Genomic DNA, 15,358 nt, shown 5'->3' with positions numbered 1-15,358 from the left:
CAGGGATAATTTTTGGCCTGGTAGTGTATGCGTGTACGATCGATATAGTGTTGCATTAAGAAATAGAATTATGACAAACGGCTGATTTTTCTCATTGGTATGCTTCCTGCTCCTTCTTCTCCATGCTCGGCATCTCTTGACCCCTGGTACCGAGATTGACTACGATGAAGGGTTTAGACGTTTAGACCCTGGACTTCTGCACGGTGGTGAATCTCGCTCTCCCGTCTTCGACCTTGAGGACATTCACAAAGACCTTTGTGCGGGGCATGGGTTCCTCGCCTGGTAGGTTCATGGGTGCGGAGAAACCGGCGACGTGGGAGACGGGGGTGCTGCAAGTGGGACATTTCCACGGAGCTGCTTGTTGGGAATCAGATTCGGTAGCGCTGCCTTCTTCTATTGCTTTGATGCACGTATTGCAGAATTGGTGGGCGCAGGGGCGTACGCTATGATTTGATTTGTTAGTACGGGGAAGGAGAGAGAAGAGGGGTCAGTGAACGCGGCACTTACATGCAATCACACAGTCGCATCTCACACGTTGTACACATCTTTGGTCTTACCGGGTTGAATTCAGGTTCTGTGGTTATACCCACGTGTTTGTCCATCTGGCTGACACTCTTGACGTTGTTGAAGTCTCCGCCATCAAGTCGCTCATCGACTTTCTCTTCGACAACCCAGAACTGACCGCCAGTCTTGGCGTACCTCTTCACGTCCATGGGTGGAGGCCGAGGAACAATGTGTGTGACTTTTTCGCAGCTCTCTGGATCAAGCATGTGCACGTGGATGATGCGTGCTGCGGCGTGGTTCCATGTTGTGGCGGGATTTGTGTCTTTGTATATATCTTGGACTTTTACTGTTTGTTAGTAAGGGCCGCAAGGAAAGGCAAAGAGACCGTATGACGTACTTAACTTTCCTCCAGCGGCTAAGCCCATGGTCTTGATGTTTTTGACTTGGGTTTCGGTAAGCTCCATCAAACCTTTTCTGCCTTCGCTCTCTGTCTTAGCATGCATTGTGATGCCTTTGTCTACATCTCCGAGGGACTGAAAATCAGATCTTATACTATCCCTTATGTGCCTTGCAGAAGGGCTTGCTCGCATGGGTACTTGCAAGTCGATTTGGGGCGATAACCTCGAGGGGGGCTCTGGGTAACTGTGCGTGGGCGGAGCACCCAATCCCTGATATGGCCCTGATTTAAATGCTTGGAATGAGACTGAAGGGCGCGTCAACATTGGCATGGGGGTAGGTATAGACATGAAACGGCCATCAGCTTTGAGTTTAACAAGAGCCGCCGAAGATGGATCGGTATTTTGGAGAAACTTGTTCTCGCTCGTTTCTTCCACCTCTGACGTTATCAAATCTCGAATTCGGAAAGGCGTTCGGTAGGTTTTATCACTCGGATATGATCTCAGGACGTCCCCGATTTTGCAACCAAGTTCACGAGGGGTGTAGGACTCTTTTAGCCCATCGCTACCGTAGTTGTAACCACCTCTGAATGTGATGTAATGTCGTTTTGCGTATGACCACAATCGTTCACCTTGTATCATTTCAGGCGTGACTTCGAGCTGCAGTCCTCCATGCTTTTCTTCGGAAGTTTTCTGGCCTTCAACAGTGTACCCAGAACCCACTGTGATCAGTAGTAAGTGCGTGTGTTGCGTAATGTTTTGCTTTGCACACTCACATGGCATGGCAACGAACTGACGAACAATACCCGGAGCTACACAAATACCATCCAGCCATTGTTGTCCAGGTATGACGACATAGTCCTGCAACTTGCTCTCATCTTTCTCATTTGGTCCCCTGTGCATCTCTTTCCCAGTTATGGCATTTACATGGCCGACGAAGACCCGTACTGCGTATTTGTGAGAGCCTTGCTGGAAGTTGAGCCACATGGCTTCTCTCTGCCACATTGAAAAGAAGACACCACCTGCTTCTCTGACGTTTTGCGGTAGACGCTTTGAGTAAGCGTCTACACTGAAGAGCTCATACCGCCCTAATGAAGAGGGGAGGTGGTGTAGTTTGTTATCGTCAGGCATGCGTACAGTTCGTTCAAATGTTACGCAAAATCCACGGTTGTCTCGTAATACACGCCGGGAAATACTCAGTTCATCGATTCTGAATTCGAGGGGTGGAACATGGTGTGAGTTTGCGTGTGATATCAGGGTTTCATTGATCTTTATCGTGGTGGGAGTCGAAGCTTGATCGTCTGCTACCACAAGGACTTCGTTGTGCTCCTTCACTAGAAATTCCGGTGTCGATTTTTGATACTTGGTACCGCCATTCATCATCACGTTAGGTGTCGCGAAGCCGAACTCTAATTGTCGTCAAGATGATGAAAAGAGAAGGACAGCAGATGCTCTACCTTCAAATTTGTCCCAAAGTCCGAGCCACATCAGCTCGTCTTCATCCAATGTCATAGAGACGGTGTACAACCCGGAGTCTTGGTCTATAGTGACAGCCCATTCATCTTGCTCGACATCCTTGATCTTTTGCAGACCCTCGACGACGACTCTGCGGAGGTTTGCAGGCGCATTTGACGACATTACTGCAGTCTTGAGAAATTGAAAACTTGACAAGAAAATGAGGGGCGCTGAATAGGTTATGGAGTTCAAGCTAAGAGCGTTGGTGCCTGCCAGACTGAGAAGGTGTTTTCAGCCTTGATGACTACTACCGGCCTCTAAAATTAAGCGGGGTCGCATCAGCCGCACAACTGCGCCTCCTTGTGTGGTGTTCAGCGTGGTCACCAGGCCATTGCCGTTCAGGTCTCAACTCCTCCATAGAAGAAACAAAGAAACGATGTCGTTTGGGTTTTCAATTGGGGATATTAGTGAGCAAGTCGCTTCGCACGACGTTACAAGGACGCTAATGATGTGTAGTACTCCTCAGTCAACTAGCGTATGGTCTCTACTCAAGCATCAGTTCTGGAAGGAAGGCAGCCTCGCGCGATCTCAAAGAACTCGAGGACGTACTTTTCAGCCTAAAATGCGCCTTGGACCATCTGGGAGAAGCTTCCAAGGATCTGCTTGCACGACCAGATCGGTATGGAGGAGCAAAATTCAAAGAGAAGCTGGATGCGATGATAAACGCCTGCGCGTCTACTCTACAAGAACTAGAAACCACGACGGAGAAGTACCGTTCGGTTGAGAGTGCAGCTGTAGAGAACGCAGCGGCCAACAAGGGCAAAGCAAAGTTGCGCACGCTAGACGACATGAAGAAAAGCATCCAAGTCAACTGGCATAGGGTGCGGTGGGACTATGAAAAACAGTCGCTGCAGCAATATCGCGAGAAGCTGAAGTCGCATACTGATGCGATCAATCTCATACTGACTTCTATGATCTGGTAATTTCTGTATCCCTACTGTCAAATCAGTCGGAGGCTAACCGCTCAGGGCAAACTCTACCCTCGCAGACGAAAAAAGCACACAGAGCCATGAGAAAACGCATGGGTTGTTAGAGCAAGTGCTGAAAAAGTCAGAAACAGATGATTCAGTCCGAAGCATAGTTGAGGATATCCGCAACATGCTCACACAGGCCCATCTGGGTGCGAAGAAGGCCCCTGAAACCCCACCAGACCCAGTGGTACTACCAAGTAACTCTGCGTTTATCACTGCATATTCACATGGTCCACCACCCATTAGAAAAGGCAATGGCTTTGCCGCGAGTTATGCGCTACATTCTGCTTCAGCAGACATGAATCTGAACCCAGTCTTGCCAATCAGACCACCTGGTGGGCATGTGAAGAGAGTGATATTGTCAGCTGGAGCTGCGGAGACGCCATTCCAGAACCACCAACATACACTGGAGGTTCAAAACGAGCTATCGAGTGCTGTAGGCCAGATAGTCTTACCTCCAGAGATCGTTGATCTCAATGCCAGGCGCCGTGCTTTTGGTGAAGAGGAGTATGAGACTTTCAGGCAGTATCACTCTACAGAGGAAAAAGTCCAGAAGCCATCTTTCTTGACCCCTGCCACTCCGACTATCCGAGATCTCTATAATGGCATACTTTACCTCTTCGGAGCCCTATCAGAGGGCAAGCAGCAGACAAGCGAGCTAAAGTTTGAAACTGAACGCTGGATACAGGGGCTGTCTCTTCTAATCAAGAATACCACACCTGATGCAGAGTCTGATGAAGGATTTCTTCATTTGCTACAGATGCTAAACAGAACTGTCGAGGGCAGTTCCAAATCAGTGCGACAGCTCTTCTACGAGGTCTCAGACCCCGCGGGTTTGCTGTCTGCTTTGGATCAGGTATCGGCGACATCGAAGAGTGTCAGAGTGATGAAGGAGATTGAGGATTTTCAAGATGCCAAAGAAGAGTGGGAAGGCGATAACGGTGGTAATTGACTGTAGATGGTCTAACGGGTAGCCGTGAACGGGCAATTTTGCAGGTGTAAGGGCTATCCTGGCACTCATCCGTCAGCCAGTATGCGAACCAGCTTTGCATTGCCATGGCCATGCTTGCCCCCTTCATATGTGCTCTTTGCCAGGATGGCTATTTTTCCGCAGGCAAGCCGGATCATAGGTTGTGTTGTATTCGGCTCTATAAACAGGCCGGGTTTGCGGTCGGCACGAGCGGCCGTTGCCGTGTCAATGACGTCGTGCAGTATCAGGCGATGGCCGTTGGGCAGCACGCACCATGGATCGCCGAGCGCCTGGTGTTTGGCAAGAACGGCTGCCATGGTGTCTGTCTCAAAATCGACGAACCGGTCAGCTTTTGTGATTTTCGGCGCGTGGTCGGTTGGGCAGCCAGATTGAGCGAACCATCCGGCATCTGTGATCGGGGGTATGAATTTTCGCGATTCGAGCACGTCTACGAGCATTTGTGCTCCCACGTCCGCCAATTGCTTTTCCAGCTTCTGTGATGTGATGCCTGGGGGAACTGCAATGCCTGGGGGCGGTGTTTGAGCGAGAATTGTACCCTGATCAAAGTGCTGTGGGTGGAGTGTTTGGATGGAAACACCCGTGTATTTTCTCTGCTTTAGGATGGTATGCTCGATCGGAGCTGGCCCGCGCAAGTCAGGGAGCAGCGATGGATGGACATTTATGCCGCCATAGCGAGACAGGGCGAGGATGCGAGGAGGCACGAAAAGGCCAAAGGATACGGCGATGACGAGGTCTACGGGGGTGGGCGGTGCCCAACCCGTGAATGTATCAAGTGCATGGGTGGGTAGGCTGAGCTCTTCAACAGCTACCTGTTTGATAGGTACTGTACTGGGTCAACGGCCTTGATGTCGCACATGGACAAGCGTGTCTACCTTCTCTCAACGTCTTCAGTCCTCTTCCAGAAGGCTTGGCTGGGCGATGGAGCACCTGTACGCTATCTATAAGCTGGGGAACCCGACGCTTTGCGTCTACGACAGCGCGCAAGGATGCGACACTGAAGTCATCTGATCCACAGAAAAGAATGCGCAGCGGTGAAGACAATGAGGCGGAACAGCTCGGGGGGACGTAATGGCGCCGCGAGGAGAGCAACAGAGATCGGATCGAGCCTGGCAGTCGCCACAGCATGGTTCGGAGGTGAAGAAGACGGTCGGCCATGGGCTCGGAAGATGCCGCGCCCTGCGACACGGCCATGTTGCGATCGCCATGTCGTGGGGCATCTTCACCTCCGATGACAGTGACAATCGGCCATGTCCTTGGCTCCCTATATGGTTCGGCGTCATATCGCTCTCTGCTGGTCATGGCCAATCTACAAATAGTCTCGGGCAACCGTTGGCGGGTGGCTGGCAGGGTACACCTACGTATGTACATTCCTGCGTACCTACGTACATGTATGCAACCGTGACGCAACACACTCCTGCCACCACGCCCGCCTAGTCAACGCGCCTCGCGACTGGCCCCCCCTCGGCGCATACACACACGAATGTCGTCCACGGCGGTGCCCAAGGTCATTCCGGCCCAGCTGTCGTTTTTGGCCATCTACAACCCCTCGCTAGGAACATCAGACGAAACATTCGACCAGCAGATTGTCTTTTACTACTCGAAGGCCGCAAAGACACGCGCCAAGCTCAGAAATGGAGATGCGCAGCAAGAGCAGGACCTGCGCGATCAGGAGAATGAAAAGCTGCGCCAGGTCGGCCTAGCACAGGGCATGGTGGGATTTGCAAAGTAGGGCGCATGGCACTGCGCCGCCGCTTCGTTTTGTATGCGCTGGCACTAACCCGGTGATAGGAGCTTCTCCAATGGCGAGCCGGTCGATACGGTCGAAACAGAAAAGTCGCGCATTGTTCTTCACGAGCTGGAAAATGGGTGGTGGATATTGGCTGTATGCACATTCTCGTAGAGGCAACTGCCGCCAACTAACATGGCTCCAGTCCATTGATCTCACTCAGCTGCCCGCTGCCTCTGGCCTCACCCGAAAAGATTCCAGTACCGATACCACAGAGCCTGTAATCGAATACTCTTCGCGCGAGGTCAGCCCGCCGGCGCTCCTCATCCGGCAACTCGTCCGCGCTCAACTCATCTTCCAGCTGCATCATGGCTTGACACTTGAGGGCATGTTTGCCAAGCATGGCCGCACCAAGTTCTGCAGCATCCTCGACAAGTATTGGTCACGATTTGCATCCAATTGGGACGTACTGCTCCACGGGAGTCCGGCGGTGGACATATTCGGTGGCATGAAGCTGGCAGCAGGCGGAGAATTAGGCATGGGCGTGGGCGAAGAGGAGTGGGGCAGCAGTGAGCGCGATGTCTTGGAGGACTTTGCTCGCAGGACACCGGGCCTAGTTGATGTCATGGTATCTCGTTTCGGCGAAGTATCGCCATTGCAGCAAGCCAAAACATCGACGGACCCGCGGACGCTCGACGATTCTGAACTGGATCCGTGGGTTGGAGTCGGGAGGACCGCTCAGGCTGCAGACGGTGTTGTCTTCTCAGGTCTAGGGGCAGTGAGCCGGAAGTCGCTGCGAGACCTGTCGCACTGGGTAGAAAGCATCTACTGTTATGGCGAGTACGCCTATGGTGTGCGTGATAACCCAGCCTCCGATCGAAAAAAACGACGGAGAAGGAACCCGAGGGCTGCACTCGAATCAGAGCAACCAACGCCAGAATCACTTCGCCCTACACGACCCGAAAGACCACGCCTTGCGACATCAAATCAGAACTCAGCCCTACCCCTGGGCATCCCTCCGCCCATAGTTAAAGCGACCGAAAGCTCCCTTGACAAAGCTGCTGCAGCCGTCGACAACAAGAAGCCTGAGCAAAATTCACCAGCGCCAGAATCCAGGTCCATGTTAGCGTCTCTGGGGGACACCGAGACGTGGACGAGGTACATGACCCTTGGTTACGGCACAGCGTGGGGTGGAAAGAAAACAACGGACAGCCCCCAGCCTGCTACTCCAGTGCCTGAGGTGGCACCTGTACGGAAACGAAGCCCTTCACCAGAAGCCATGCGATATGTTGAACCAACACCAGACGTAGACCATGTAGAAGAGAGGGCAAAGCAACAAATACGACTGGAGAACAACGGATATTTCCTTGTAGGGCTCAAAGGCGACCTGCAAGACTTGGATATCGACGACGAGAACGACGAAGGCAACTGGAACAACCGAATACCACTACGAACCATACATGTCGAGGTCGACAGTAGAGACGTCTCGTCTAGTTCTCCAGATGTCGAATCAGACGAGACACCGCCATACGAACGAATAATGAACATACCCCCACCAACCACAAGCAAACTATCCAGGCTCCGGCCAGTTGTATACATAGTAAGTCCAACCCCCACCCTTTTCCAACCAAAAATCTAACAAACCCCTTCCTAGCACCGCCCCTTCATCTACGTCTTCCTCTTCGAGCACCGCACCCACTCCCTCGGCGTTGCCTCCTTCTACCGCGACATCCACAACTTCTTCTCCCCCCTCCACCGCTCTCTCGATAAATCCACAAACCCCATAAATGTTGCCCAACGCCTCCAAGCAGTATCATCGCACTACACAACCGAAGCCTCCACCGGCGGCTCCGGTCCGACGGCCGGTCCCAATACGCAACCAATCTACGACCTCGTCTTCGATCCCCGAACCTTGACCGTGCATTCCAGTCTCCCCAACATCCCGGACCCGGGGACCCTCTTAGCGGAGGGCCTGGCGGAAAGGCAAGCGGGCTGGAGTAGACTCGATGCGCTCAACGTACATTCCCAGATGCTCGCGACAGTAGCATCGACGCGCAGGAGTCTCAGCGAGATAGAGCGGACGTGCAAGACGAGTCGTGGCTGGTGGGTCGTCTGGATGCGGCTCCCGCCCTCGCATGTTGTGCCTGAGGAAACGGACTTGCACTATCGCGAGTATAGGGAGCGGCAGGGTCAGCAATCGGATCTTGAAGGTGACGGCACACGATCAGAGCAAGGGTCGAGAATGTCAACGCCAACAGAAGGGGCGTCGTCTGCGCCGTTCAATACTCAGGATCTGCGCGAAGCGTTTCTTGTGCGGCGCGCAAGAGATGCGGATCCAGGGGCGCAGCATGGACATAAGAGTACGGGCAGTCGGTTTGGCAGCGGTGTGTGGAGCGGGCTGGGTATGGGCGGTGGGAATGCGAGTGCACAGAGTCAGCGGATGGGGGGTGCGGCGGCGGGCTGGGGGCCCAAGGGGTTGGCCGAGGGGATTGGGATTGATGCGAGGAGGTATGTGGAGGATTTGTTGAGTTTGAATAGATGAAGGAAATGCGGGTTGGGTATTATACAGAGGGGTGACATAGAAAAAATATGTTACTAAAAGTTGCTATTTTTAAACTAGTATAACTTAGCGAATATAGGGACTATTCCTAATCAGGTTAGTGATTTGAAAAGCCAAGAAGCTCTACTTTTACCTAGATAGGACTAGTGCTTGCTTAGTCAGCATAAGGAAGGAGATAAATAGCCTTAAACTTAGGAGTTTAAAATATACGTATTTAAAGATTGAATATCTTTTTAATAAGAGTATAAAATTTTCTTAAAAAATTATATCTATTATTACTATATATAGAGATCACGTGACTAAAAATTTAGGTAGTATTTCTTACTTAATTATTTAAATAAAAAATAAAGAAAAAAGTAGCTATTGCTTATAGAAGCTATATTACTAATCTAGCTTAGTAATCCTTTAGTATATATTCTTATCTTTTAGAAAAAAAATTTTAAATCTGTAATCTCTTAAAATGGACCTAAAATTATCAAATTTCGAAGCTGAAATCCAACGACTTTTAAACGCTAATATTTTAACTAAAGATATTATAAATATATTAAATAAGCCTTCTACTTCTATTTATTCAGCTATATCTCGAATTAGAAAGAAAAAAAAAGAAAAAAATCAAGCTATAACAACGAAAAAAAGCAAAGCTTTAAAGGTAACTTCTAGAGTTAAAAGAGCTATTAATAGAGACTTAACTAGAAGCCCTAAGAAGTAAAATAAAAGATTATTAGAAGAAAATAATCTAGATATATTAACTAGAAGCTTATAAAGGATTTTAAAAGAAGAAGGTTATTGTTGTAATGTTGTAACTAAAAAGCAAATTTTAAACGAATTTAAAGCTAAAAATCGACTTAAATTTGCTAAAGAAAGAGTAAAAGAGCTAGGAAATATTAATTGTAGTAAAATTATATTTTCTGATAAGTTAGTAATATAAAGAGGGCACGGTTCTAGAAATAAATTTATAAGAACAAGGCAAAATTTTAATATTAGAAAGAAATTCGTTTCTAAAGGCAATAAAAGTAAGTTTAAAAAAAATTCTAATAAGCTATTTTATTCTATTTTATATGTAGTTTTTTTCTATAATTTTAGCTTTTTAATAGCGCGCTTACTAATTAAGTAATAGGCCGCGATGTTACTATTTAAGTTTAGAGAGCTATTTAGGTAGGTAGTAGATCTAATATAATAGTTATTAAAACGCTAGAAATATCTTTTAATTGGAATAATCGCTATTATATTTATAGAGCTCTAATACCTTAAGTAAAACTAAATATAAAACGTAGTTAGTTTATTTAATATTTTTTTACTCTTTATTAAATTTTTATTAAATAACTTTTATAGTTATTAAGATTCTAATTAATAGATATTAATAAATATACTAATAGCTATCTAGGTTGGCAGTTTTAGTAAGATAACTCGAAAATTTATAAAACTACGAACGTTTTAAGCTGGTTTTCAAGAAATAAAATTAAGCTTTATCTACACCCTCCTTACAGCCTAGATTTAAATCTAATTGAAAACGTTTAGAGTATACTTAAAGACTAGTTAAATAATAGAAAAATAAGTTCTTTAGGTATTGGAAATAATAGTGAAAGTATTGAAACGTTTAAAAGGGCTATTTTTGAAGAGTGGCAAGCTATTCCACAACAGGCAATAGATAACTGTATTTTATCTTTACTTAACCGTTATAGGAAGGTAGAAGAAGCTAGGGGCTGGTATACTAAGTATTAAATATAATAATAACTTAGTTATAAAAAAAAACTCTTTTTTTTAATTTTATTTTTTAACTTTTAAAATTTTTATTAAAAACTTTTAAAAATAAAATATATTACTCCTTATATATAGTAATAATAGATATAATTTTTTAAGAAAATTTTATACTCTTATTAAAAAGATATTCAATCTTTAAATACGTATATTTTAAACTCCTAAGTTTAAGGCTATTTATCTCCTTCCTTATGCTGACTAAGCAAGCACTAGTCCTATCTAGGTAAAAGTAGAGCTTCTTGGCTTTTCAAATCACTAACCTGATTAGGAATAGTCCCTATATTCGCTAAGTTATACTAGTTTAAAAATAGCAACTTTTAGTAACATATTTTTTCTATGTCACCCCTCTGTACATATGTAGATATTTTTTAAATAAGCGTGGATTGCCCTTGATGGGATGATGATTGGTGTTGATGAAGGAATAAGCAGGGAAGATAGATATGATACATGTGCAAACAGAGGTTGTGAAGAGAATTTGGTTGAGATTTGGTTGGCATGATGGCGCTGGGGTAAGGAGAAAGCTGAGGTCCACCATTGGAATCTCACGTATCCCAGCCCAAGACCAAATGTTTATTCAAGTCCTCCTAGGATAACGAGACGCAGCATGCATGTACATTTGTCTAAGAGACGCACCGGTGGGGGATCCCCCAAAATCCCACCTTTCCCATAAACGACCATCAGATGCGGGCATCCTAAACGCCCCTAATAAAACGACTGTAACCCTAGCAATCATGGTATTCGATGAACCGTGTAAATTTCCCCGACTTGTCTCTCTCTCACACACCAAATGCGTACGAAATATTGCCGTGGCGCATACAAATCGTTAAAAAAAAGGGAACTAAGAAGTATCCATAGCCTCACTTGCTGATGCAGCCGCGCCGGCATTGCGCTCCGCCATCTTTTGGGCAAGACGATTCTGCTTCCATGCCTGAATCTCCTCGCGAAGGGCATCGTTTGGAATCACGTCCTCAATCTTGAGTGGTGTACGATTGAAAGGGTCATGCGGGTCGCTGAGAAGGTGAGACTGGATGGTGCTGCGATCGACCACCTGTTTGCTGATCGGTAGGATGACAGGGTCTTCCATAAGCGATGCCATCAGGGGATCCTCGTAGTTTTCGGGGATATCGCCGAGGTCAGCCTCGACCATGTCAGCCTGGTCCTTGGCTGCCCTGATATCAGCGGCCATTTTCTGCCAATGCTCCATTTGCTCGGGCGACTTGAGCTTGAAGCGCTGTAGGATCTTGTAGGCTTCATCCCAATACTCTGGGCGGTAGGATCGTCCGTCGGTGGCAACGGCATCGATGAATGACTGTTTACCCTGCAGATTGAGATAGACATCGGTGAGCTCTGCAAGCATGTTGCGCGGGTTCCACCCGTATTCCTCGGGGTTCTCAACTTTGAGCTGGGATTTCTTGGGGCCTACAAGAGCCTCCAAGTTGTAGTCCAGCATGTGTGCCAGTCGCACGACGATTTCTTTCTTGGTAAACGAATCTGCCAGCGTCTCGGTAAAGAGCTTCAGCATGGCAACAGTCTCATTAGTAAGCTGCATGTAGCTCTTAGCTTTGCCTTGAGCGGATGACAGCTTCTCCTCTTGTTCTTGACGCGCTGTCTGATCCATTTCGGCGGGCGCATTCTTCAATTCTTTTGAGAGATCGTGAATCTCCTTGAAGGCGCTGAATGATTCGTCCAAGACGAACGTGACGTCGTTGAGAAGCAAGTTGACAAATTGGACGAAGAAGTCCAAGTTGACGCGAGCTTCGGTTGCGAGATGCTCACGATAAATGGGATTGGGCCAAATGCACTTGATGACCTGGAAAATCTCGTAGCGGATATTAAACTTGTCAAAGAATTGGGTATGCGTTCCGGTGCTTTCGCACTCAATGTAGAACTTCATAAGTGCATGTAACAGGTGCTTCATGGCAAAATCGTGCGCAAACAGTGTGTCTCCTAGTACGCCCTTTGATCTGCCCGGAATCGGCCATACTCCGTGGAACAGAATGGTAACCAGTCCGGACTTGAGGTACGGGTTCTTGATGTATTCGGAACTGCGCAAAAAGGCAATGCAAATCTTGACAAGCTCCTCGCATTGAGTGGTTGTAATGATATGGGGCATGTAGCGGGTGATGAACTTGAAGTTTCCAACAATGTCCTCGACAAAGTACTCTGGGAGGCACTTGAATTGTACTGGCTGCTCCTTGGGAAGAGGCAGCTGTAGTTCTGTCTTGGGAAATGATGTCCCAGGATTAGCCAGTCGTAGCAGCCAGACAATGACATAACGCATTAGTTGCATCGACCGAGCTTGTGTCGTCTCGTCAAGCAAAACACCCTGGATGGCCAGTATGCTGCACTTGCCCCGCTCAATCTGCTCCTTGACCTTCCTAATGTGATTGTCAAAGAGGGTAAGCTGCGCGGGGTTTGTCATGTACTTTGGCCGTTCGGGTTCGAGTTTAGCCAACTCCTTCTCCAGCCATTTGACATCCTTTTGCAAGGAGCTTAGCTTCGAGTTTGCCGCTTCGAGACCGTAGTGGTGTGCTGCCACCGTCAGGAAGAAGACTTCGCTGATGAAGTTGTTGGTGCCTGACGCTTTGGTGCTGTAAAAGTCATCCGAAGTTTTTTGATCAGCGTTGATCTTGGTTTCATCCTGGATATCGACACGGGGCGAGCGCCGGAGATAGTCAATATCGATGCGATCGATCTTGGAGAAGGTGGCGTCCATAAAAGGCTCGCAAAGGCGATCGAGAATGACAGTGACGTTGACCATGAAGCCGTCGGAGGAGACGGTCTTCCTGTCGACCTGCATGGCACGCCGCTTGTGGTTCTTGTTGACGGTGAGTGCTAGCCAATCGAGCATCTTTTCGCGAGACTCCCTGTTCTTGATAAAGGTGTTGGTGATGTCGAACAACTCTTCTTGGTGGGTCTGTAGAGTCATGCGGACTGCCCGCTGAGCGTTTGCAACAAGGCCTTTGTCAATGGCGGCTGATCCCGAGAAGTAGTTCATAGCCACCTCGGGCTGCATAGGAGACAGACGGAAAAAGGGGCCAAGAAAGCTGTGGGTTTCAATATGCTGGGGCTCAATGTCGGCGGGCAAGAAGGTCTCGGACTGAGCGAGGGCAGCGACAAGTGGTGGGAAACGAACAAATATCCGCAAGATCAACATGTGCTGTCTGTAATCACCATTCATTGAGACCGAAGCAAGACGGCGGCTCACGTGTTCCATGCCGCCCACGAGTGCTTCCTTTATAGCATCATCTTCGGCTATGCGCTGGCTGGCTTCGGTAAGGAATTCGTAGCAAATGCCGCGTTCATCGTCAGGACCAAGCAGTAGGCGATCTGCCATTGGATTCTCAGCAGGGGCATCTTCACCAAACATGTCTGGCATAGTGAAGGCGAATATGCAGTAGCTGAAGCACAGTCGCCGGGCTTCCTTTACAACATCAAACCTGGGGCCAGTTTTGTTGGTCAAGGTCTTGAGGACTCTAGTGACGCGCTTCCAGCAGCCGAGCAGATAGTCTAATGCTGTGCCGTGGGCGTGACTTGATGCCGCCTCGAGTATGACCGAGTCGAGCATGTCGGTGGTAAAGCGAAGCGGGCGACCCTCATCCTCGAGATCACTCTTTGCACCAGCAACATAAAAGAGCTTGTTCGCATGCGAATCCCGGGCGTGTGCCTCATCCAACGTTATGCGGAAAATGTTGCTCAGAGTTCTATCCTCCCATGCTTCTATGCTCATTTCCTGGGCCTTTGGGGCGGGTGAGGGGGGCGAGGCACTGCTTGAGGACTGTGCGGGCTTGATGGTGATTGGGTTCTTTGGGGGCGCATTGGGTTTGACACCTAGTTGTGAGAAAGGGTTCTGGCTTTGGGCTTTAGGCTTGGGCGGCGGTGGCTGCGATTGTGCAGGCTTGGGCGAGGGAGCGGCGGACGAGGCGGCTTCGGACGGCGTTGAGGACGACTGGGGAGGGGGGCCACCGAGCTTTGCAAGGCGCTTTGCACGGATCTGAGAGATGGTTGCGTCAGCGGATCTCTTTGGCGGGCGGGTGGTAGTAGTGGTGGTGGGTGAGCTCACTTTGTCAGCATCGGACATGGCATCGGGCGCGGGCGCAGGCGCAGGCGCAGCATCGGGCATGGGGGTATCGTCATGGCCGGGCTGGCTTTGTTGGTTGGCATCTTGGTCGGCCATGGTGATGGCAGCAGCGGGCGTGGGCAAGAGCGAGCGTCGGCCAGGTCGGCAGGGCGTCGACCAGAGCGGGTGGAGCAGCAAGAGGTGGAGCAAAGTCAAGGGCGAGGCGAGGGGTGGTGATGGCGGCCGTGATGCATTTAGTAGTAGTACATGGATGCGGAAGAATAAAGCGAGCTGCTATGAAGTCGTGTGCAGCGCTTAGAGATTAATCGTACAAGCAGCAGTGAGAGAGAGAGTAGCAGCCGTCGTAAGAGTAAGAGCAAATAGGCGTAGCAGTCGGCGGATGGGTCGTGGATGTCTAGGCTGCCCCGCCACCGGCCCTGCAGCCGCCTGCGTCGCCAACTCACGTGCCTAGTGGCCCTGGAACCCCGACGAAGCGCGACGAAATGCTGGGCCACAATTACATACAGCTTGGTACTGTAACGAGGGGACGGGCAGCCGATAGGGAGCAGGCCGGATCCATGCCGACTCGTTGTCCATCATCCCACGCCCATCTAGGAGAACTGCCATGTACATGCTGCCAGCACCCCGACGACGCACGGCACAGCGAACACGGCCAGCCAGGGTTATGACGGCACAGGTGCTGGATTGAGTGTTGCAGCCTGGATGCGCGACAGTGTACTACGTCACTTTGGTTATTGTGGGCCTGCACGTCCGTCGGTGAACAAGACAGTATAGCTGGATAGCTGGAGAGCTGGATGGGCCATGCACTGTGCTGTGCTGTGCTGTGTGCGTACATGCCATGTCTATGTATGTGCCAT

At 49.1% G+C, this 15,358-nt stretch overlaps 5 protein-coding genes across 5 annotated transcripts; 2 read left to right on the top strand and 3 right to left on the bottom strand.

The window, feature by feature from the left end:
- Positions 1-36: 36 nt before the first annotated feature.
- On the bottom strand, positions 37-2,604 carry PSV08DRAFT_399796 (uncharacterized protein). Its single transcript, XM_014219016.1, has 5 exons — positions 2,357-2,604; positions 1,676-2,308; positions 902-1,621; positions 508-844; positions 37-443 (listed from the first exon to the last, which is right to left on the bottom strand). The coding sequence occupies exons 1-5, from the start codon at positions 2,535-2,537 to the stop codon at positions 182-184; spliced, it is 2,133 nt and encodes a 710-aa protein (XP_014074491.1). The 5' UTR covers positions 2,538-2,604; the 3' UTR covers positions 37-181.
- A 186-nt stretch (positions 2,605-2,790) lies between these two features.
- Positions 2,791-4,461, top strand: PSV08DRAFT_359973 (uncharacterized protein; the record flags this gene model as incomplete). Its single annotated transcript, XM_014219017.1, has 3 exons — positions 2,791-2,821; positions 2,871-3,333; positions 3,383-4,461. The coding sequence occupies 3 exons, from the start codon at positions 2,791-2,793 to the stop codon at positions 4,335-4,337; spliced, it is 1,449 nt and encodes a 482-aa protein (XP_014074492.1). The 3' UTR covers positions 4,338-4,461.
- On the bottom strand, positions 4,173-5,675 carry PSV08DRAFT_359972 (formyl transferase; the record flags this gene model as incomplete). The annotated part of the gene is made up of 2 exons (XM_014219018.2): positions 4,173-5,199; positions 5,249-5,675. The coding sequence occupies 2 exons, from the start codon at positions 5,673-5,675 to the stop codon at positions 4,403-4,405; spliced, it is 1,224 nt and encodes a 407-aa protein (XP_014074493.2). The 3' UTR covers positions 4,173-4,402.
- A 120-nt stretch (positions 5,676-5,795) lies between these two features.
- PSV08DRAFT_217861 (uncharacterized protein) lies at positions 5,796-8,767 on the top strand. Its single transcript, XM_014219019.2, has 4 exons — positions 5,796-6,101; positions 6,165-6,258; positions 6,308-7,702; positions 7,757-8,767. The coding sequence occupies exons 1-4, from the start codon at positions 5,857-5,859 to the stop codon at positions 8,642-8,644; spliced, it is 2,622 nt and encodes an 873-aa protein (XP_014074494.1). The 5' UTR covers positions 5,796-5,856; the 3' UTR covers positions 8,645-8,767.
- Positions 8,768-10,878: 2,111 nt separating this feature from the next.
- Positions 10,879-15,341, bottom strand: PSV08DRAFT_386173 (ubiquitin elongating factor core-domain-containing protein; the record flags this gene model as incomplete). The annotated part of the gene is made up of 3 exons (XM_066093459.1): positions 10,879-14,774; positions 15,006-15,199; positions 15,335-15,341. 3 exons carry the CDS (start codon positions 15,339-15,341, stop codon positions 11,259-11,261), a joined length of 3,717 nt encoding a protein of 1,238 aa, XP_065949592.1. The 3' UTR covers positions 10,879-11,258.
- Positions 15,342-15,358: the final 17 nt, after the last annotated feature.

Source organism: Bipolaris maydis, assembly GCF_028858645.1.
Source record: "Bipolaris maydis strain C4 unplaced genomic scaffold PSV08scaffold_3, whole genome shotgun sequence".
NCBI classification, from domain to species: Eukaryota; Fungi; Ascomycota; class Dothideomycetes; order Pleosporales; family Pleosporaceae; genus Bipolaris; species Bipolaris maydis.
This window is presented reverse-complemented; position numbering and strand designations above follow the sequence as displayed.